The sequence below is a fragment of the Diachasma alloeum genome, unplaced genomic scaffold, assembly GCF_001412515.2.
Source record: "Diachasma alloeum isolate Michigan unplaced genomic scaffold, Dall2.0 Dall_scaffold_00493, whole genome shotgun sequence".
Lineage (NCBI taxonomy): Eukaryota > Metazoa > Arthropoda > Insecta > Hymenoptera > Braconidae > Diachasma > Diachasma alloeum.
Window position 1 is genome coordinate 286,287 of NW_021680626.1, and position 23,808 is coordinate 310,094.

General features: G+C 36.6%; 1 protein-coding gene across 1 annotated transcript in view; it reads left to right on the forward strand.

Annotated features, from left to right (window-relative positions):
• The first annotated feature begins 29 nt into the window (after positions 1 to 29).
• The window catches only part of LOC107042542, a 27,656-nt gene continuing 3,877 nt past the window's right edge, over positions 30 to 23,808 (forward strand). The window contains exon 1 of the mRNA XM_015263607.1: positions 30 to 932. Within this exon, the coding sequence (XP_015119093.1) occupies positions 30 to 932 (903 nt within the window). The remainder of the gene's footprint in view (positions 933 to 23,808) is intronic.

Here is a 23,808-nt window from a genome sequence, read left to right on the forward strand (position 1 = left end):
GGACAGGTATTGACAGACGCCAGCTGACGATGCTACTATTATTCGACTTCAGCAAGACATTCGATTCCGTTTGTCATGTGTTGCTGCTGCGGAAGCTGTTAGGCTATGGCTTCTCAGCTTCTTCAGTGCGGTGGCTTGCATCATATCTGGCTGGTCGTTCGCAGGTTACACTAGGCGGGGCGAGTGGCTGTTCATCTTTCTGTCATCTGAACAGGGGAGTTCCGCAGGGATCTGTTCTAGATCTTCTGCTATTCTTCCTGTTCATTAATGATGTCGGTGTAAACTTAGGGCCTGGAGTTCGGCATCTGATATATGCTGATAATCTCCAGATTTACCTGACCTTTCCACGTGAGGAATTAGAGGATGCCACTCGTCGCATGAGCAACGCTGCTAACCGTGTGATAGACTGGGCTAATGCAAATCGGTTGAAGCTGAAAGTAGCGACGACGAAAGCCATCATTTTTGGCTCTAATGTCTTCGTTAACGATGTCTATTCCTTGCCTGATTTGTCTGTCAATGTTGGTGGCTCTGCAGTTCCATTTGATACTTCCGTACGCAGCCTGGGAGTGGTTCTGGATAACAAGCACTCTTGGAAGGGACATGTGGCGTATGTGACGCAGAGGGTTCACTCTGTAATGTACCACCTTCGGTTCCTTAGAGCCAGTACCACTCTGGGTCTGCGTAAACACCTCATTCAGGCTTTGGTGTTCCCCCTGATCGACTACTGCTATCTCGTGTATGATGGTCTGTCTGGTGTGCTTGTTACTATGATTCAGCGTCTCATCAATATGACGGTCAGATACATCTGTGGGGCAAGGAGAGACGATGACATTACTTCCTATCGTCTGCGGCTTGGCTGGACGACGTGTGAGGTGCGCAGGAAGTACTTCATCGCGTGCCTCACTTACAAGATCCTCCGCTTTGGTCAGCCGGTATATCTGGCTGACTTTTTTGTGGCCAGTCGGGCCGTGCGGTCAGTGAGGGGTGAGGTGACTCCCCTTATGATCCAGCCTTTCAGAACTGAAGCCATGCGATCCTCCTTCCACGTGTCTGCGGCTTATTTGTGGAACTTAATTCCCTTTGCAGTGCGGGACCTTCCCACACTGTCGTCCTTCCGATTAACTGTGCGGAATTATCTGAGGGACAATTCTGGATGCTATTTCTACCCTTTATTTTTGCACCCTTCCCTCTTTCATCGCTACCATTTCGCACTCGCTATTCATTCGTTTGTTTGGGACCCACCGAAGCCTGCTTTTTCTGTTGTATATGGCATCTTCTCATCTTACTCTGTATTTTATGTAATTTTCATTATTAGCATGTATTGAATACTCCATGATATTCACTGTGATTTACTGTATACCAGCTTATGTGGTTTTGCCACAATAATTTTGTACAACATAATGTACAGCAATAAACTCAATCAATCAATCAATTTCCCGCCTTCTACCAGCCTACCTAACTTTACCTCACTTCATCCCATAGTCCGCTCCGTTCCTCCTTGACTATTCCTTTCCTCCCCCCTTTCCCGCCGCTTCGTCACATCATGCTTCTAACCTTTAAAGTGCCTCTTTTCCACTAATTTTCTTTCCCTCCCGGACCTTTCCATATTTCATTACATTCGCTCCACTCTTGTTAACGCTTCCACTCCCACTTCCTGCCACTGCCACACTTCCTCTCTCCTTAAAACCACCCTTCCTCACTATTTCTCTGTCCACCACCAAAAACCACGACCACTCCATTCAGATGCCACTCCATTCCCCCCACTGTCTATATATAATAGTTCGAAATGCGGCAATCAAATCATTTTTTCTAGACAAAAAAAAATCCGGGGTGACTGAGTTGACATGGAATGTCCCCTATACAGATGCGAGCTCATTGTTTTATTATCAATTTTTCTTTGAATTCATTTTGCATTAGCCTAATGTGCATTTTGAAATCAAAATTACGGTGATTTTCCATCTATCTAGAGATGAAGCTATTTTATTTATGACAGTCACAAATTAGAAATGAGTTTAACCGTCATTGTGTATCCATATAGATGATTTGACAACAATTTGCTTACAAATTATTTGTGGCGATCATTTGTAGTTACGAAATTCGTGCGTCACATGATCGTCGATTTTTGATCACATGACGCGATCTCAAAAACGACTGTCATTTTCCATCTCTAATTCAGAAGAATTGAGAATCAACAATGCTATTTTGAAAAACAAAAAAATCAAATTCTCAGTTCTCAAAAAAGTTGAAAGTAGATTGAGAGATAATTGAAAATGAAAAAATATTTTTCCAAACGCAATCCGGAGAATTTTTTCAGAGTTTTCAGAAAACTGGATAATTTTCTCCAATTTTTTATAAAAACGCAGAATTTTTGCAAATTCTTTAATAAACTGGAGAATTTTTTCGAAAAACGGAGAATTTTGTCGAATTTTCTAGATAATCGTAGAATTCTTCCGAACTTATGAGAAAATCGGCGAACCTCGTGCAATTTAGTAGAAAATCGGAGAATTACCTTGAAGTTCCTTGAATTTTTTAGAAAACCGGAGAATTTTCTGGAACGCTCTCGGAAACTTGGCTCTTCCGGACCAAGTTGAGAGTTGGACTCTGGATAATTTATGGTTTTTGAGAGAAAATTCAGGGTTAGTTGAAAGTTGGAGTGACGAGGCGTAAAATGCATTTTATGCAAGTCGCCCTCGTTACCATCAACTTTACTATGGGGATAGAAAATTTGATTTTTGGATTTTGATTCTCAGGTATCTCTGAATGTACCTTCAACTTTTTTGAGAGTTGAGAGTTGAATTTTTAATTCTTAATTGTCTCCCAATCGACTCTCAGTGAATTGAGAGTCAATTGAAAATCAAGAATCCAAATCTCAATTTTTTTGAAACCATTGAGAACTAATTGAGCATCAAAAATCCTATTTTCAGTAGTAATACCACTAGTGCTTCAAAATATCCGATTAATTTTGGAGCACGAGTGGTATTTGACGGATTATTTTTCCACTCGGTTTTCGGCCAAGCAGAGGGCAGTGAACAGCACCTGGATACACTTACACAGCCATACATTTATAACCCACTTTTTTGTTTATCTGTCGGACAGAATATTAAACGTGAGATGCGTTGAAAGTTAAGAAACATTTGAAAAGCTACTAGTGAATTTCCGTCGGAATTTTTTTAGAAATTTCCGAAATAAAACTGTTTGACAGCCTCAAATACGGCGCTCTGATTGGCTGAAATCCGAGTGAGAAAAATAATCAGTACTAATACCACGAGACCTCTAAAATTATCGGATATTTCCCGATTGTTTTGTTGCGTACCAACGAGAGGAAGAAATTTTGCAGATTAAAATTTTTTGTGCCAACGTTATCCCGATCGTTGATACGCAGTAAAACATGAGGAAAATGGCCGATTAATTTTGGAGGTCGAGTGGTGTTCGACGAATTATTTTTGGTAATCGGATCCCTCCCAAACCGACTCATTTTGACTTTCTTCATGACTTTCTTTCACTGCACAGGATAATATTTGACAGTTATTTGGTTAGAGAACCAATTGCAGAGCTAGAGGGAAATTATCAAAAGCTAGGAAGAAATAACCGCTGTAATTTTAATTGGGAAGTACTTCATGTTATTGAATACTGAACTCTGATTGGCCCAGGGAAGGGCAGATCCGATTACCAAAAATAATCAACAAAAAAAACCAGCATTAAATTCTTAAAAGTTTTCGATAGAATTCTCCGATTCTTTGAAAAATTCGAAGAAATTCCCGAGTTTTATAGAAAATTCTAGAAAATGCTTGGGTTTTTTAAAAAGTCACGGATGAAAAAATTTAACCCGCGATTACTCGTTCAATGAGCGCGGCGCCGCCCGTTTTTGTCTATTTATATTTTTGTGTTTCTTGACGCTATGATTTCCCCTCGAAAATCCAATTAAATATTGATTTTCTTTAATTTCAAACGAAATAATATTTTAACGGAAAAACCGTTGAAATTTAGAATTCTCTCTCGTGTTGAATTTCTCTTTATTTTTGAAGGCCAAGGGACAGCTGCAAATCGTAAATTTGTACCAAACATTTTCAAAAGTACATTTTCTCCGAAAATCCGGTGGTAAAGGGGTAGACATGGGTCATGCTCTTGTCGCGCCAAATGCGAACCAACTGCACGCCCCAGCCTATCTCTATTGTCCACCGTCAGTCCCGCGAGGCGTCAGGAGGGCAAGTGCATTTGGGAAACGGGGGAATTTTCCCTTCTTAGCGTGGGGTCTGTTCATCTTCAAGGTTCAGACCCTCATAAACTTAAAATTCGAAATTCTCGTTCCGAAAATTTTATGAGCGGATATTTGTGTTTCGCCTCTTCACAGGAAGTAATAAATCTTCTTTGACAATTTTCAAAGTTTCAAAAAATATTGTTTGTTGTTAACAATTTTTGGTTCATTCTTCCCGAAATTTTCAGACGATCATTTTGATCTAAAACTCTTTACGGTACGATAATTCAAACTGAATGTTTCTGAATTATCGTAACTTGAAGGAATTCAATCCCATTATAATTCAACTCATTTATTTTCAAATATTGTCAATTGAACTCAATTCAATTATTATTTCAAATTATTTTCAATTGAATCCTATTCAAATTTATTTTCATTTAATTACACGTAAAACGATGTCAAAATTTATTGATTGAATTTCGTTCAATTGAATATAAATTCATTTCTTCTTTTGAAAACTCAATTTCAAAATATTCAGGAAATTATTAATTTATGACTCTCAAGTCTATTATTTCAGGACTTAAAGAAAATAGTTAATCAAAAGAAATAATTCTCTTTTAAATGAATAATTGATGGGGTTTGAATTTACCATAATTCAAACTCAAATGATTCATCTATATTTTAAACGGAAAGAGAACGACGAAATTGGATTAATTAATTTTTCATTTATAAATAATTTTCTATTTCATTTTTCTTAATTAATGTCAAAATAATTTCAATTATCCAATTATTTGTTAGAGGTTAGAATAATATTTTTCAATTAACAATAAGGCTAATTTTAAATAAATATTATCATTTAAATAATTAATTTAATAGTTTGTGGAAGGAGAAAATGGGTCCTCCCGAAACAAACATCATTGGCAGTTGGAGATGGAAATGTCTGCCCACAACCCAACATCTCGATGTGGAGGGGTCGGAGTTTAATCCTGAAGCATTGGGACCGGGAGTGTCAGGAGTGAAAACTCTGGGCCAAGGTCAGAGACCATTGGTCCCCGAATTTTCCCGCCTTACATCTGAGGACACACCCTCAGGCTGAGGATACAAAACCACCTGCGCGTCGTTTTGCTTCGCAGTTCCACCGTAACTCTCAAGTTACTTCTTCAAGTCCTTCGTGACTCTTTAGTCTTTCGTGGCTAATTTTATTTAAGTCCTTCGTGGCTTGTACTATAAGTCTTTCGCCACTTAAAATTTTAAATGCAGTCTTTGTGGCTGACCTCAATTTTTTTTGTACTTTGAAAAGTCTTTCACGACTATATTTTTATTGTAATTAAAAGTTAAATTCTAATAGTGAAAGTTAATATTGCGGCACTTACAAGGAACACTACGCAGGTGTCCCCTCCGATTTCGATGAAACTTAAATATGTTATAGGGGACCCAAAACTAAGGGACAAGTATTTTTTTTAGCTGCCCATGTTAGGTTTTACCGGGTGAAAGTGCTCTCTGAAGTTGACCTCCTCTCGGGGTCATTTTTCGATTGCACACATAAAAAAGCTGTTTGAACAACTCTTTCGCAGTGTATCATGAAGGTCACAAGGAATGATGAAAATGCGAATTAGAACCGTCTCCGGAGGGTGAAATATGGAGGGTAAACTACCTTTGTGAAAATTCATTTTTCTCATAGAAAAAAAACTTTTAATGGAAATCCCATGGGATAAATTCGATTTGAAAAAGTAGAATAAAATACAGAATACCTGTTTTGATTTTTTTTAAATTGAAATTTAAAACTTAAAAAACTAGATTTTTCATGAATTGCGAAATTTCAAACTTTTTCCTGTACAAAACGAAGCTTACGGCTAATGATGAGGAAAACCATTGGGACAGGATCCAGGAGTGGTGTCGGAGAGGTTAACTACCCTTGAGAGGGGGGGGGGGAATTTTTTTAAATAAGGGAGAAAGAATATCGATGAAAATTTTACGAAACACATTTCGTTCGAAAGCATGAGACATTTTAAAGTACATATTTAGGATTTTTTCCGCAAATTAGAATTTTAAGGTAAGATACATCGATTCTTTGAAAAAATATGGGTTTTAAATTGTTTGTTATAATAGACTGATCTTACACGGAATGATAAGTGAAACAATTGAAATAGTCTTCGGGAGTGAAACTTGAGGGCTTAACAATCCTCATGGTATTTTATCGAATCGGTCGGACCAACCTCATTCATTTTTGAAAGAAATCAGGAATGACCATGAATCTAAAAAATTGCACCGAAGGCCAGAGTAGAGATTCCATTAAATGGCTTCCATTTCCAATTTGAAAAAATGAGTTATGATGAAATATTCTGAGGAATTCAAATTTTCATCTGTATATGAACGTGGATGGGTGGTACAAAGAAGAGCCGATGATTTTGTATAGTAAATAATGGATCGATGATAAAATGTATTTCGGTTGCTCTTATTGCTTCGATGTGATATCGTTTTCAATGAGACGTAAATAGCAACATATGACAATACCATTCTGTTTGATAATGCAGAACCACAACTGAAGAATATTCGGGAGTTGTAAACATATTGATGCAAATGGCTCATTTGTTATCTGAGGATGAAATTACTCTGATCAATATAAATTATACGATATCAATGCTTTTCATTTCCATTCCTCTTGTGAATTACAATCACTCTATGAACATACATCGAAGAGAAAAGTAGTTTTTCTATGAGTGTCGTGATCTATACTTGTTCTACCATGAAAGTTAATCCGATCAACGTTATCCGACTTCTGATGGCAACATTTGAAGTTCTCAATCTTGCTGAAACACCCGTGAACAACGAGGAACGTGAATTAGCCGACACGTTCGAAAGGATATTGATTCAATTAATGGAGGAATATAATGGAGTTGAAATGATCGAAGAAACATCCCTGAATTTGCAAGAGCTTTATAAAGATATCGGAATGATAGCGGTCGAGGATAAGAATTTCAACCACATACAGAAGAATCACCTGGCAGTTGTTCGGAGGATGAGGAAGATCCTCCTGTAGATTTCGAATATAAAAAGAATGCCGTTGACTTCTGAAGAAGTGGNCTGAATTTGCAAGAGCTTTATAAAGATATCGGAATGATAGCGGTCGAGGATAAGAATTTCAACCACATACAGAAGAATCACCTGGCAGTTGTTCGGAGGATGAGGAAGATCCTCCTGTAGATTTCGAATATAAAAAGAATGCCGTTGACTTCTGAAGAAGTGGAAAAAAGAAGAAGAATCTCTGTATAGAAACTGTTTCCCATCGATTCAGGAAGGTGAAATCGCGTAGACAGTTACAACGTTGGGCGAACCAAATCGGTAAAGGAGGGACATACATGGAAAAGTTGAAACGCATTTCGGAGTATACATTAAAGAATATGAAGAATGCTATCGATGCAGGTTTGATGGTCCACGATACTGACCTCCGAAGGTGGGCCCTGCAAACCCGGAAAGAAATCGGCTTCGAAGACGTTCGTTTTACAGCTTCGTCCAGGTGGTTGCATTATTTCAAACGAGCACACCGCATAACATCCCGGAAGATTAACAAATTCATCACCAGAAAAACATTAGAAATTCGGGAAGAGTTACAAAAAGAAGGGGACGAATTCCTCCTGAAAGTTCGGTCTTATTGGGATACATATGGCCCAGAAAACATTTATAATACTGATCAAAGTGGTTTCCAATTGGAAATTCATTCAGGGCGAACGTTAGCTGAAGAAGGTACTAAACAAGCAGCGTGCGTCGTACAATCGATAACTTCAACGACACATAGTTATACAGTACAACCTCTGATTTCTGCTGATGGAAAATTACTTTCACCTCTCTTCCTGGTTTTGAATGAACCTTCTGGAACTTTCGGTCCAATAGTGGAGCAAAATCTCTTCAAACCTGCGAATGTGTTCATCACCGCTTCAAAATTGGGAAAACTCACTTCACGCATGACAATATTCAAGCCCTAACATACATGATATGTTCTATACAATAATTCGGGTTATCATCTAGTACTTGATTTTTCAGAGCATCTCAAAACCTGGTTGAAGGAAGTCTTTTCCCCAAACGTGGGTCCTAGAAATCTACTGTTAATCGATTCCTGGAGCGGACACTGTCCTCAAGTCGTGAAAGAAATTACTCCTCCGGATAAAGAATTATTAACTATGTTGATACCAAAGGGGACTACTAGAAAAATTCAACCCCTTGACGTATATGGTTTTAGGATATGGAAGAATTATGTTCGTCATTTTTCGGATAGTGTCGTCCTAATGGACTATGATATTAATTTACATTTACGGAACAATATCATAAAGTTACAGTCTTTAGTCTATAATCAATTATCATCACCAAGGTATCAAAATTTATTTCGTAATGCTTGGTTTCAGAGTGGTTACATTTCTAAAAAACCAGATGAATTCGAAAATCCTGTCGATTTTGCATTCGGGCAATCATCTTATCCGTACTATGATATTGAAGGCTGTTCCAATATTGCAGTAGACAGATGTTCATGGCGCAAAAAATCACTTTGTTTGCTGCATTTTTTTGAAGCATATCATTTTTGTACGCCTTACGTTCCCTAATACTATCTACTGTAGATTGAATAAATGGTCTGAGCTTCTATAATAATATCAATGTATATTCTGAATTCCATCATTTGGGGATTACTACCATCATTGTTTCCTTTCCATATCGGATCTTCATTCAATCCTTACCATTTAGTTCGGACTATCGTACTGTGATACAAGTAGACGGATAATTAAAAGGTTGTAATTCATATATAGCTAGGAATGGGCATTTTTATGGGTTCAAATTTCGATATTTCTTATTTTTCTTTACTCTTTCAAATGAATTTTGTTCACTAATATAATTAAAAGTAACTCCCAGAAACGTTATTCAGCTTCCAAGTGTTACTTCCATACACTCATCACTCATCTTTTTTATGTAACAAAAAATCGATGACTTGTATATAATAAAAAAAAAAGTATTTTACTTTCAATTTTATTTTGGGAGAAAGAATCGCAGGATGTGCTTTCAATTGTCTGATCGTTTCGAACGAAATGTGTTCCGTAAAATTCTCATCGATATTTTTACTCCCTTATTTAAAAAAATCCCCCCCCCCCCCAATGGGTAGTTAAACTTCCCGACATCACTCCTGGATCGTGTCCCAATGGTTTCCTTCATCATTAGCCGTAAGCTTTACCCTCCATATTTCACCCCCTGGAGACGGTTCTAATTCTCATTTTCATCACTCCTTGTGACCTTCATGATACACTGCGAAAGAGATGTTCAAAAAGCTTCCTTATGTATGCAATCGAAAAATAACCCCGAGAGGTGGTCAACTTTAAAAAAAACTTTTGCCCCTTAAACCTAATATGGGTAGCTAAAAAAAAATACATGTCCCTTAGTTTTGGGTTCCCTATAACATATGGGACATTCCATGTCAACTCAGCCACCCCGGATTTTTTTTGTCTAGAAAAAATGATGATTGCCGCATTTAAAACTACTATACAGGGTGTCCCACAACCGACCATAATCCTGAAAATGTATTGAAGAGGGAGCTTTTTGAAGAGGAACGTTCCTCTTCAGTTTTTGGATCAGACAATTTTTTTTTCGTCTGACTCTTTTTTTTATTTGGGATGTGACTACTTTTTCAGGGCCGAATTTTATTTTTAAAAAAGGGGTCCTAATTTTCTTTATCCATGTTTTGGGGTGGAATATTGACCCACGTCAACCACACCCCGCTTATTGCCCTCTCGCGCCCAAAATTATTTTGAAAATCCAAAAAGGAAATGAGAAAATGAGATATTATAATTTTTTGTTTTTTGGAATTTTTTTTCATGCGGTCTGTTGGGTCTGTTGCCAACGTACCAACCTGTTGACATTGAAACGCTCCATTATCACCCCCTCGCCGACCAAATAATTTTCAAAAACCTAAAAAAATTATTTGAGAATGTTTTTTTTTTCTCTCCATGAGGCCTATCAGGGCTGTTAAACCAACATATCGACATTCAAACTCTCCCCCGCCAAATCATTTTCAAAATCCCGATTGGAAATTAGAAAATGGATTTTTTTTTTTTCGTTTTTCTTGCGTTTTTTTTATGGTCTGTTGGGTCTGTTACCAACCCACCAACCTGCCAACATTAAAATTCCCCATAATTAGTCCCTCGCCCACCAAATCATTTTCAAAATCCCGATTGGAAATTAGAAAATGGATTTTTTTTTTTTCGTTTTTCTTGCGTTTTTTTTATGGTCTGTTGGGTCTGTTACCAACCCACCAACCTGCCAACATTAAAATTCCCCATAATTAGTCCCTCGCCCACCAAATCATTTTCAAAATCCCGATTGGGAATTAGAAAATGAAATATTATTTTTTTCTTCGTTTTTCTTGCATTTTTTTACGTGGTCTGTGGATCTGTTACTAAGCTACCAACCTGTCAAAATTAAAATTCTCTATAATCAGTCCCTCGCCCACCAAACCATTTTCAAAATCCCGATTGGGAATTAGAAAATGAAATATTATTTTTTTTTCGTTTTTCTTGCGTTTTTTTTACGTGGTCTGTTGGGTCTGTTACCAACCTACCAGCCTGTCAAAATTAAAACGCTCCATAATCAGCCCCTCACCCAGCAAATAATTTTGAAATTTCCAAAAAAAATATTTGAAAATGTTTTTTCATCTCGTTATGTTGCCTATCAAGTCTGTTACCAACCTATCGACTTTAAAACGCTCCCCCAATGCCTTCTCGCCCGCCAAATCATTTTCAAAATCCCGATTGCAAATAAGAAAATTAAATATTATTTTTTTTTATTTTTCTTCTATTTTTTTAACGTGGTCTGTTGGGTGTGTTACCACGCTACCAACCCGTCAAAATTAAAACGCTCCATAATCAGCCCCTCACCCAGCAAATAATTTTGAAATTTCCAAAAAAAATATTTGAAAATGTTTTTTCATCTCGTTATGTTGCCTATCAAGTCTGTTACCAACCTATCGACTTTAAAACGCTCCCCCAATGCCTTCTCGCCCGCCAAATCATTTTCAAAATCCCGATTGCAAATAAGAAAATTAAATATTATTTTTTTTTATTTTTCTTCTATTTTTTTAACGTGGTCTGTTGGGTGTGTTACCACGCTACCAACCCGTCAAAATTAAAACGCTCCATAATCAGCCCCTGCCCCGCCAAATCATTTTCAAAATCCCGATTGCAAATAAGAAAATTAAATATTATTTTTTTTTATTTTTCTTCTATTTTTTTAACGTGGTCTGTTGGGTGTGTTACCACGCTACCAACCCGTCAAAATTAAAACGCTCCATAATCAGCCCCTGCCCCGCCAAATCATTTTCAAAATCCCGATTGCAAATAAGAAAATTAAATATTATTTTTTTTTATTTTTCTTCTATTTTTTTAACGTGGTCTGTTGGGTGTGTTACCACGCTACCAACCCGTCAAAATTAAAACGCTCCATAATCAGCCCCTGCCCCGCCAAATCATTTTCAAAGTCCTGATTGGAAATTAGAAAATGAAATATTATTTTTTTGCCGTTTTTCTTGCGTTTATTTTATGTGGTCAGTTGGGTCTGTTGCCACGCTACCAAACTGTCAAAATTAAAACGCTCCATAATCAGCCCCTGCCCCGCCAAATCATTTTCAAAGTCCTGATTGGAAATTAGAAAATGAAATATTATTTTTTTGCCGTTTTTCTTGCGTTTATTTTATGTGGTCAGTTGGGTCTGTTGCCACGCTACCAAACTGTCAAAATTAAAACGCTCCATAATCAGCCCCTGCCCCGCCAAATCATTTTCAAAGTCCTGATTGGAAATTAGAAAATGAAATATTATTTTTTTGCCGTTTTTCTTGCGTTTATTTTATGTGGTCAGTTGGGTCTGTTGCCACGCTACCAAACTGTCAAAATTAAAACGCTCCATTTTGTACACACCAACAAACATACGCCATACGACAGGAAAAATAATCATATTTTCATTATTTTTTTCGTTTCAGCATCGAAGGACGCATTCCATATCACTCCATTTTCCCATTCGATTCTTCGGTTTTTGAAAATGATTTGGTGGACGAGAGGGCATTGGGGGAGCATTTTAATGTTGATAGGTTGATAACAGACTTGAGAGGCAACATTGAAAATGATTTGGCGGGCCAGGGGCTGATTATGGAGCGTTTTAAATTCGACAGGTTGGTAGTGTAGTAAAACACCCAACAGACCACGTCAAAAAAACAGAAGAAAAACAAAAAAAAATAATAATTCATTTTCTAATTTCCAATCGGGATTTTGAAAATGATTTGGCGGGCGAGAGGGCATTGGGGGAGCGTTTTAAAGTCGATAGGTTGGTAACAGATTTGATAGGCAACATAACGAGATGAAAAAACATTTTCAAATTTTTTTTTTGGAAATTTCAAAATTATTTGCCGGGTGAGGGGCTGATTATGGAGCGTTTTAATTTTGACAGGCTGGTAGGTTGGTAACAGACCCAACAGACCACGTGAAAAAAACGCAAGAAAAACGAAAAAAATAATAATATTTCATTTTCCAATTCCCAATCGGAATTTTGAAAATGGTTTGGTGGGCGAGGGACTGCTTATGGAGAATTTTAATTTTGACAGGTTGGTAGCTTGGTAACAGACCCTACAGACCACGTGAAAAAACGCAAGAAAAACGAAAAAAAAATAATATTTCATTTTCTAATTCCCAATCGGGATTTTGAAAATGATTTGGTGGGCGAGGGATTAATTATGGAGAATTTTAATGTTGACAGGTTAGTGGGTTGGTAACAGACCCAACAGACCATGAAAAAAAAACGCAAGAAAAACGAAAAAATAAATAATAATCCATTTTCTAATTTCCAATCGGGATTTTGAAAATGATTTGGCGGGCTAGAGGGCATTGGGGGAGGGTTTGAATGTCGATATGTTGGTTTAACAGCCCTGATAGGCCTGATGGAGAGAGAAAAAAAAATACTCCAATAATTTTTTTGGGTTTTTGAAAATGATTTGGTCGGCGAGGGGGTGATAATGGAGCGGTTCAATGTCAACAGGTTGGTAGGTTGGCAACAGACCCAACAGACCGTATGAAAAAAATTCCCAAAAAACAAAAAATTATAATATCTCATTTTCTCATTTCCTTTTTGGATTTTCGAAATAATGTTTGGCGCGAGAGGGCAATAAGCGCAGTGTGGTTGACGTGGGTCAATATTCCACCCCACAAAATGGGTAAAAAAAATTAGGACCCCTTTTTTAAAAATAAAATTCGGCCCTGAAAAAGTATTCACATCCAAAATAAGAAAAAGAGTCAGACAAAAAAAAATCGTCTGATCCAAAAACTGAAGAGGAACTTTCCTCTTCAAGGAGCTCCCTCTTCAATACATTTTCAGGATTATGGTCGGTTGTGGGACACCCTGTATACAGGGTGTCTCGTAACCGATCACTTTCCTCAGAGGGTATTGTAGAGGATGATTTTTGGAATCGAAAGTTCCCCTTCGGTTTCTGGATGAGGCCATTTTTTTTTGGATTTTGATTTTTTAATGTCGTCTGACTTTTAATTTTTTTATATTCTGTTACTACTTATTCCACGGCCGAAAAAGATTTTTCAAAATGTTCATATTAAAAAAAAATTGTTTTTTTATGTAGTACATCGTCACCTACACACTCCACCCCTTCCGGCCCATTATCGCGGAGAATTAATTTCAAAAAGACTTAAGAAATTAAGAAACCGAAGAATTTTTTTTTTCTTTTATTTTCAGTAGGTCTCGATGACGTGTTTCATTGCCGACATAGAAAAATAAAAAAAAACAAATAAGAAAAAGATTGCTATTTTAATTTCTTTTTTGAGTTTTGGAAAATATTTTGGACGCGTGACGATAAAGATGGAGAGGTTGTGAGTCGATGGGAAGATTGATGAATGGCTTGTCAGATTACTGACATGAAAAAAAACAAAAACAAAGAAAAAAAAATTATAATTCGAATTTTATTTGTTTTCTGGTTTTTGAAAATGATTTTGGATGCGCAGCAATAAAAAAAAATGGTTGTGAGTTGATGATAGGATAAATGGATGATGTGTCAATTACCGAGATAAGGAAAAAACGAAAAACAAAATAAAAAATTATAACTCCAATTTTAATATCCTTTTTTGATTTTGGAAATGATTTTGGACGCGCGGCGATGGAGATAGGAGGTTTATGAGTCGGTGGGAGGGTTGATGGATGACGTGTCTGATTACCGACATGAAAAGAAAATCAATAACGGAGAAAAAAAACAAAAAACAAAAGGAAAAAAAAATAATTCCAATTTTAATTTGTGTTTTTCGGTTTTAGAAATGATTTTGGACGCGCGGCGATAAAGATGGGAGGTTTGTGAGTTGATGGGAGGATAGATGAATGACGTGTGTGATTACTGACATAAGAAAAACGAAAAACAAAGGAAAAAATAACAATAATTCCAATTTTAATTTGTTTTTTTGTGTTTTGGAAATGATTTTGAAAGCGCGGCGATAAAGATGGGAGGTTTGTGAGTTTATGGGAGGATTGATGGATGTGTATCTGATTACCGACATGAAAAGAGAACTAAAAACGAAGGAAAAAAAATGATACTTCCAATTTTAATTTCTTTTTTGGGTTTTGGAATTGATTTTGGACGCGCAGCGATAAAGATGGGAGGTTTGTGAGTCGATGGGAGGATTGATGGATGTGTATCTGATTACCGACATGAAAAGAGAACTAAAAACGAAGGAAAAAAAATGATACTTCCAATTTTAATTTCTTTTTTGGGTTTTGGAATTGATTTTGGACGCGCAGCGATAAAGATGGGAGGTTTGTGAGTCGATGAGAGGATTGATGGATAACGTGTGTGATTACTGACATTACAAAAAAACGAAAAACAAAGAAAAACAAATAATGATTCCAAGATGGGAGGTTTGTGAGTCGATGGGAGGATTGATGGATGACGTGTCTGATTACCGACATGAAAAAATCAAAAAACAAAAGGAAAAGAATAATAATCCCAATTTTAATTTTTTTTGGGTTTTAGAAATGAGTTTGGACGCGCGGCGATAAAGATCGGAGGTTTGTGAGTTGATGGGAGGATAGATGAATGACGTGTGTGATTACTGACATTAAAAAAAAAAGAAAAACAAAGAAAAAAAAATAATGATTCCAATTTTAATTTCTTGTTTTGGGTTTTGGAAACGATTTTGGATGCGCGGCGATAAAGATGGGAGGTTTGTGAGTCGATGGGAGGATTGATGAATGACGTGACTGATTACCAACATGAAAATAAAACCAAAAACGGAGGAAAAAAACAAAAAACAAAGAAAAAAAAAAATTTCAATTTTAATTTCGTTTCTTGCTTTTGGAAATGCTTTTGGACGTGCGGTGATAAAGAAGGGAGGTTTATGACTGGATAAGAGGATTGATGGAGAACGTGACCATTATCGACATAAAAAAAATGAAAAATAAAACAATAATTAAAATTTTAATTTTTTTTTTGCATTTTGGAAATGATATTGAACGCGCGGCGATAATGGTGGGCGGTTTGTGAGTCGATGGGAGGATAAGTAGGATACATGCTCATAACCGACATGAAAAAAAAAAAGAAAAACAAAAGAAAACAGAATAATTTTCATTTTCATTTTGTTTTTCGCTTTTGGAAATGATTTTGGACGCGCGGTGATAAAGATGGGGGGTTTGTGTGTCGATGGGAGGATAGGTGGAAGACGAGCTCATAACCGACATAAAAAAAACGAAAAACAAAAAAAAATAATAATTTTAATTTTAATTTACTTTTTCGCTTTTGGAAATGATTTTGGACGCGCGGTGATAAAGATGGGGGGTTTATGAGTGGATGGAAGGATTGATAGATGACGTGACGATGACCGACATAAGAAAAATGAAAAATAAAACAATAATTCAACTTTTGATTTTTTTTCTGCGTTTTGGAAATTATTTTAAACGCGTGGCGATGAAGGTGGGGGGCTTATGAGTAGACCCAAAGAGGAAATTGATTTTTTTTTCCATTGTTTTTCTTTTCATGTCGGTTATTAGGCACGTCATCTATCCTCTCATCTACTCATAAACCCCCCATCTTCATCGCCGTGCGTCCAAAATCATTTCCAAAAGCAAAAAAAGAAATTAAAATTGAAATTATTATTATTTTTTTCTTTTGTTTTTCGTTTTTTCTTATGTCGGTTATGAGCACGTCCTCCACCTATCCTCCCATCGACTCACAAACCTCCAACCATTATCGCCGCGCGTTTAAAATAATTTCCAATACGCAAAAAAAAATCAAAAGTTGAATTATTGTTATATTTTTCATTTTTCTTATGTCGGTCATCGTCACGTCATCTATCAATCCTTCCATCTACTCATAAACCCCCCATCTTTANCGAAATTGAAATTGAAATTATTATTATTTTTTTCTTTTGTTTTTCGTTTTTTCTTTTGTCGGTTATGAGCACGTCCTCCACCTATCCTCCCATCGACTCACAAACCTCCAACCATTATCGCCGCGCGTTTAAAATAATTTCCAATACGCAAAAAAAAATCAAAAGTTGAATTATTGTTATATTTTTCATTTTTCTTATGTCGGTCATCGTCACGTCATCTATCAATCCTTCCATCTACTCATAAACCCCCCATCTTTATCATCGCGCGTCCAAAATCATTTCCAAAAGCAAAAAAGTAAATTAAAATTAAAATTATGATTTTTTTTTGTTTTTCTTTTTTTTTTCATGTCGGTTATGAGCATGTATCCCACTTATCCTCCCATCGACTTACGAACCTCCTACCATTATCGCCGCGCGTTCAAAATCATTTCCAAAACGCCAAAAAAAATTAAAATTTTAATTATTGTTTTATTTTTCATTTTTTTTATGTCGATAATTGTCACGTCCTCTATCAATCCTCTTATCCAGTCATAAACCTCCCATCTTTATCACNTCTCTTATCCAGTCATAAACCTCCCATCTTTATCACCGCACGTCCAAAAGCATTTCCAAAAGCAAGAAACGAAATTAAAATTGAAATTATTTTTTTTTTCTTTGTTTTTTGTTTTTTTCCTCCGATTTTGGTTTTATTTTCATGTCGGTAATCAGTCACGTCATTCATCAATCCTCCCATCGACTCACAAACCTCCCATCTTTATCGCCGCGCGTCCAAAATCAATTCCAAAACCCAAAAAAGAAATTCAAATTGGAAGTATTATTTTTTTTCCTTCGTTTTTAGTTCTCTTTTCATGTCGGTAATCAGACACGTCATCCATCAATCCTCCCATCGACTCACAAACCTCCCATCTTTATCGCCGCGCTTCCAAAATCATTTCCAAAACCCAAAAAAGAAATTAAAATTGAAAGTATTATTTTTTTTCATTAGTTTTTAGTTTTCTTTTCATGTTGGTAATCAGACACGTCATCCATCAATCCTCCCATCGACTCACAAACCTCCCATCTTTATCGCCGCGCTTCCAAAATCATTTCCAAAACCCAAAAAAGAAATTAAAATTGAAAGTATTATTTTTTTTCATTAGTTTTTAGTTTTCTTTTCATGTTGGTAATCAGACACGTCATCCATCAATCCTCCCATCGACTCACAAACCTCCCATCTTTATCGCCGCGCTTCCAAAATCATTTCCAAAACCCAAAAAAGAAATTAAAATTGAAAGTATTATTTTTTTTCATTAGTTTTTAGTTTTCTTTTCATGTTGGTAATCAGACACGTCATCCATCAATCCTCCCATCGACTCACAAACCTCCCATCTTTATCGCCGCGCTTCCAAAATCATTTCCAAAACACAAAAAAACAAATTAAAATTGGAATGATTGTTTTTTTTTCTTTGTTTTTCGTTTTTCTTATGTCAGTAATCACACACGTCATTGATCTATCCTCCCATCAACTCACAAACCTCCCATCTTTATCGCCGCGCTTCCAAAATCATTTCCAAAACACAAAAAAACAAATTAAAATTGGAATGATTGTTTTTTTTTCTTTGTTTTTCGTTTTTCTTATGTCAGTAATCACACACGTCATTGATCTATCCTCCCATCAACTCACAAACCTCCCATCTTTATCGCCGCGCTTCCAAAATCATTTCCAAAACACAAAAAAACAAATTAAAATTGGAATGATTGTTTTTTTTTCTTTGTTTTTCGTTTTTCTTATGTCAGTAATCACACACGTCATTGATCTATCCTCCCATCAACTCACAAACCTCCCATCGTTATCGCCCCGCGTCCAAAATCATTTCCAAAACCCAAGAAAAGAAATTAAAATTGGAATTATTATTTTTTTTCTTTGTTTTTTGTTTTTTTCCTCCGTTTTTGATTTTCTTTTCATGTCGGTAATTAGACACGTCATCCATCAACCCTCCCACCGACTCATAAACCTCCTATCTCCATCGCCGCGCGTCCAAAATCATTTCCAAAATCAAAAAAGGATATTAAAATTGGAGTTATAATTTTTTATTTTGTTTTTCGTTTTTTCCTTATCTCGGTAATTGACACATCATCCATTTATCCTCTCATCAACTCACAACCATTTTTTTTTCATTGCTGCGCGTCCAAAATCATTTTCAAAAACCAGAAAACAAATAAAATTCGAATTATAATTTTTTTTCCTTTGTTTTTGGTTTTTTTCATGTCAGTAATCTGATAAGTCATTCAACAATCTTCCCATCGACTCACAACCTCTCCATCTTTATCGTCACGCGTCCAAAATATTTTCCAAAACTCAAAAAAGAAATTAAAATAGCAATCTTTTTCTTATTTGTTTTTCTTATTTTTCGATGTCGGCAATGAGACACGTCATCGAGACCTACTGGAAATGAAAGAAAAAAAAATTCTTCGGTTTCTTTATTCAATTTTTTTTAAAATTAATTCTCCTCGATAATCGGTCGGAAGGGGTGGAGTGGGTAGGTGACGATGTACTACATAAAAAACCAATTTTTTTAAAATATGAACATTTTGAAAAAATCTTTTTCGGCCCTGGAATAAGTAGTAACAGAATTAAAAAAATAAAAAGTCAGACAACATTAAAAAATCAAAATCCAAAAAAACAATGGCCTGAGCCAAAAACCGAAGGGGAACTTTCGATTCCAAAAATCATCCTCTACAATACCCTCCGAGGAAAGTGATCGGTTACGGGACACCCAGTATATATNCCTACTGGAAATGAAAGAAAAAAAAATTCTTCGGTTTCTTTATTCAATTTTTTTTAAAATTAATTCTCCTCGATAATCGGTCGGAAGGGGTGGAGTGGGTAGGTGACGATGTACTACATAAAAAACCAATTTTTTTAAAATATGAACATTTTGAAAAAATCTTTTTCGGCCCTGGAATAAGTAGTAACAGAATTAAAAAAATAAAAAGTCAGACAACATTAAAAAATCAAAATCCAAAAAAACAATGGCCTGAGCCAAAAACCGAAGGGGAACTTTCGATTCCAAAAATCATCCTCTACAATACCCTCCGAGGAAAGTGATCGGTTACGGGACACCCTAGACAGTATTCCTGCCAAATTTCATTGTCTCATAATTTTTTGTTTCTGAGATAATGACTACCAAACTTTAAATTTTCAAAAATTCTTAACTTTTGAATGGCGCATCCGGTTCGAACAAATGAAAAAAGAAAATTTTTGTTTTCGTTCATATTTTTAGCGAAAAAATTCTCCATAGGCGTGAAGAAGCTTCTACACCTATTTTTCGATGAATTTTTAAGTTTTTATTTTTTTTCCGCTCCATGGCCGTCCGGTATTCGACTGGAATATTTTTATTCTGATAGAAGACGTCCATATATGATGTAAAAAAAATACGCCAACATGGGAGAGACAACCAGTGCACCGGAGAAATTTTTTTTTCCTAAATTTTCGTGTTTTTCCGCTTTCTAGGGGAGCTGCCTCGTCTTTATTAAGAAATTGATATTTCAATCCATACCTATGATGAATATGAGTGAGGAAAGAGATTCACCACGATAGAAAAGAGAAACAATGCGTCGGGAAAAAAATTTTCTCTGAAATTTTTGAGTTTTTTTGCTATCTATGAGAGCTATCCAAAGAAACAAACGTATCAATCAATATTTTTTGCTGATAACGATGAAAAGGAAAGCCATCATGGAAGAGACAATCAGTACACCAGAAAAATGTGATTTCTTCGCAATTTTCTCATTTTTTCTCCTTTTCTCTTTTTGTTCTTCTTTTCAATCTTTTTTTACTTCTTTCACCTTTCAATCGACAGTTGTCCCTTCTGCTAGATGGGACGGACTATCAACAACATTATAAACCTCTTTCGAAAGACAAAGTACTCATCCAAAGAAGTGCGAAACATGGAAAAACAAGTTTTATATTACTGNCTTCTTTTCAATCTTCTTTTTGCTTCTTTCACCTTTCAATCGACAGTTTTCCCTTCTGCTAGATGAGAGGGACTATCAACAACATTATAAACCTCTTTCGAAAGACGAAGTACTCATCCAAAGTACTCATGCAAAGTACTCACCCAAAGAAGTGCGGAACATGGAAACACTAGTTTTATTTTACTGTAACGACCTTGTTACATTTTTACAATAAGAGGTTATTATTTACCGTCTCCAACTACCAATTGCCCAGTTGTACTGATTTACTATACATCTATTCATTACGATTACTGTTTTCTAAGTGCTTTCCGTTTTGTTGCTGTTGTCTGTTTTCGTTTCGGAAAAACTTCTTGGTTTTCCGTAGCCGAATATCGTTTCATTAACAATTGCTCTCCCGATTTTGGAATGAAACAATGGTGTTTTTGAATGGCTGGAATAGCTTTGGCACTATCAAATCTTTCCCTCAATTAGGTATTTATATTCTCATGTTCGTCCTTGGTGAAATAAAACAAATCAATTCCTTTGAAATTCTCTTTTGACCATCTAAACAAAGCATCTGGCGTCAGAATGGGTTCACCATGGAAGATTTGCAAGCTTCTACGTCTCGCTTCTCTTTTGAAAACAGCACCCACACCGTCACAAGCTCCTTCACCGTGTGCGGTTGCATGGAAATGGGCCTCTGCATCTATTCCAAAATCAGTCTTGTGATGCAGAAGATTAGACATTTGGTAACGATTCTTGTAATGCTGTGCAGTTCCATCGGTGACATAGATGATTCTCTCGACATCTTTGCAGTTATTCTTCACATGTTGTATTAGAATTTTCTGTACCAAGTAAACAGCTGCGATATCGTGAGTAGTACTATTTGACAAAACAACTAAACTCCGATGCTGGATCTCGTTTCCTTCACGATACTACTAAACAACGGGATGGACTATACATTGGTCATTGTTATAGTGGAAGGATTGAGCAGCATCTTGAGCCACAAAGGCATAATTTTCTGACATCATCACAGTGCACTAGTACTTCGCTGTTATTCAAATTCTCTTTTCGATCTTTAACAAAAGCTGATTGTTCTTTAGCGATGAAGTGATGAGGTTTTAATACTTTTAATCGTTCGACAAGAAGATCGAGGAAGTCATCCATCGCAAGCGTTTATGCCTGCAAGGTACACCTGTCAGTAGTTTGCCACACGCGAAATTGGACAGGTTCGACGACAGAATCAGAAAGGAGCTTCTTCAATTCACATGAGAAGGGTTTCACCCCAGGGCAGACGTTATATTCATCCAGATAACAGGCCGGGGATGGATTTATACACATCAGTTGTGCTAGACAATCTTTGTAATCCTTGAGTGGGCAGGGAGAATCTTTAGTTAGAGTGGCAATGTTGATGGCTTCGAGCATCAATTTGCAATTTTGATGATACGTGCAAACACATACGACGTGAGTGCCATTTGCTCCCGCCAGTACACATTGCTTTGGTCTCAGCTCAACGAACTTACTGAAACCAATCAAAGCCTCTGGATGAGTATTTTTGTACTTCCTATGAAGGTGTTTCAAATTTTCGAGTATCATTTGCTATTGCTCTACTTTCTTCTCTCCATTGATTTTGATGGATATTTTATCTTTCATCCCTGGTATGACACGACTATTCTTTAGATAAAACTTGTGTACTTTCTCGACCGTTTGTTTTGGAAGTAAATGGCCTGCTTTCGCAATTGGTGAGGCAAATACTCCTTTGATTTCTCTCAATTTTTTCGCTCTCGACGCCATGTATCTCGTAATGCCAAATTCAGAAGCGATTTTCCGCTCGCTCCACGACTGTGACTGAAGAACCGTCAAGAATTGCAAGCGCTCACCGTACTTTTCCAGATCATTGAATTTTTTCTTCAAACCATCCAGCATATCTTCTAATTCTATTTCTCTCGAAGATCGATTTCACTTTGATAAAGAAAGATCAACGTCACTTTGGTCATCTTCCGCATCAGAATGCATGGGGGAACTGGAGAATTCAGATACATTGTCCGCTTCTTCATCGATTGCAATGCCGGAATCGTCGAGATGGAAAGACCGACCTGATCTCAGAGAACTGTTCATCACATCTGGGCTTGGTTCGGGTGTTTCGGCTTGGGGCTTTGATATCTCGGGTGGGGTGTCCGAACATCGAAGATGTGTATCATGAAGATTCACCATTGAGACGGGTAGAATCACATAATTCGGGATCATCTTCCGGCACTGGCCACAGATTTTCGCAGACTTTGGTAGAAAGGGAAACTTCTTGTGTATTGCCGAAAAAATGGGCGGCAAATCCAAACCATTGTGTCCCTTCTGACCAGTAATCCGCATTGGATTCGCACACCTATCACTTCGCGGCATTCTATGAAATGCAAAATTATCAAATCCAATCCAAAATTATCCGGAAAATGAGGATTATTCCAATAAGTAACGTGAAAACTGCTTACCTCGATACAACAGACAGGAAAATGCGAATCGATTCGCAAGGAATTGTACAATGATGAAAACTCAATGAGGAAGTTGAAGTTTTCACTAAAACTAGAGCCTCAGGAAAAACTGATGATATTAAATCAATGAATTGATTCTTTTTGTTTTCTTTTCTCATTTGTTTGGTCATGATTAGGCGAACTTCCGATGATGATGACACAGTATNGAGGATTATTCCAATAAGTAACGTGAAAACTGCTTACGATTCGATTCGCAAGGAATTGTACAACGATGAAAACTCAATGAGGAAGTTGAAGTTTTCACTAAAACTAGAGCCTCAGGAAAAACTGGTGATATTAAATCAATAAATTGATTCTTTTTGTATTCTTTTCTCATTTGTTTGGTCATGGTTAGGCGAACTTCCGATGATGATGACACAGTATTGCTCTCATAGAAAGCGAAAAGACGCAAAAATTTGAAGAAAATTTTTTTCCTGACGCATTGTTTCTCTTTTCCATCGCGACGCATCTCTTTTCTAACTCATATTCATCAAAGTTATGGATTGAAATGTCAATTTCTCAAAAAAAAAAACGAGGCAGCTCTCCTAGAAGGCGTAAAAACACGAAATTTTAGGAAACAAAAATTTTCTCTTTTTTGATCTGGGAGACCCGGGTTCGATTCCCGGCTGGATGAAGCGGAAATTTTTTCTCTCTAAAATCTAATTCTCTTAGAATTCTTTAATGCCTAAAGGAGGTTAGGCGGTGTTTGAGGTGAATTTGAGAGTGAATTTCTGTGGTTCCCGGTAGCTTAGTCGGTAAG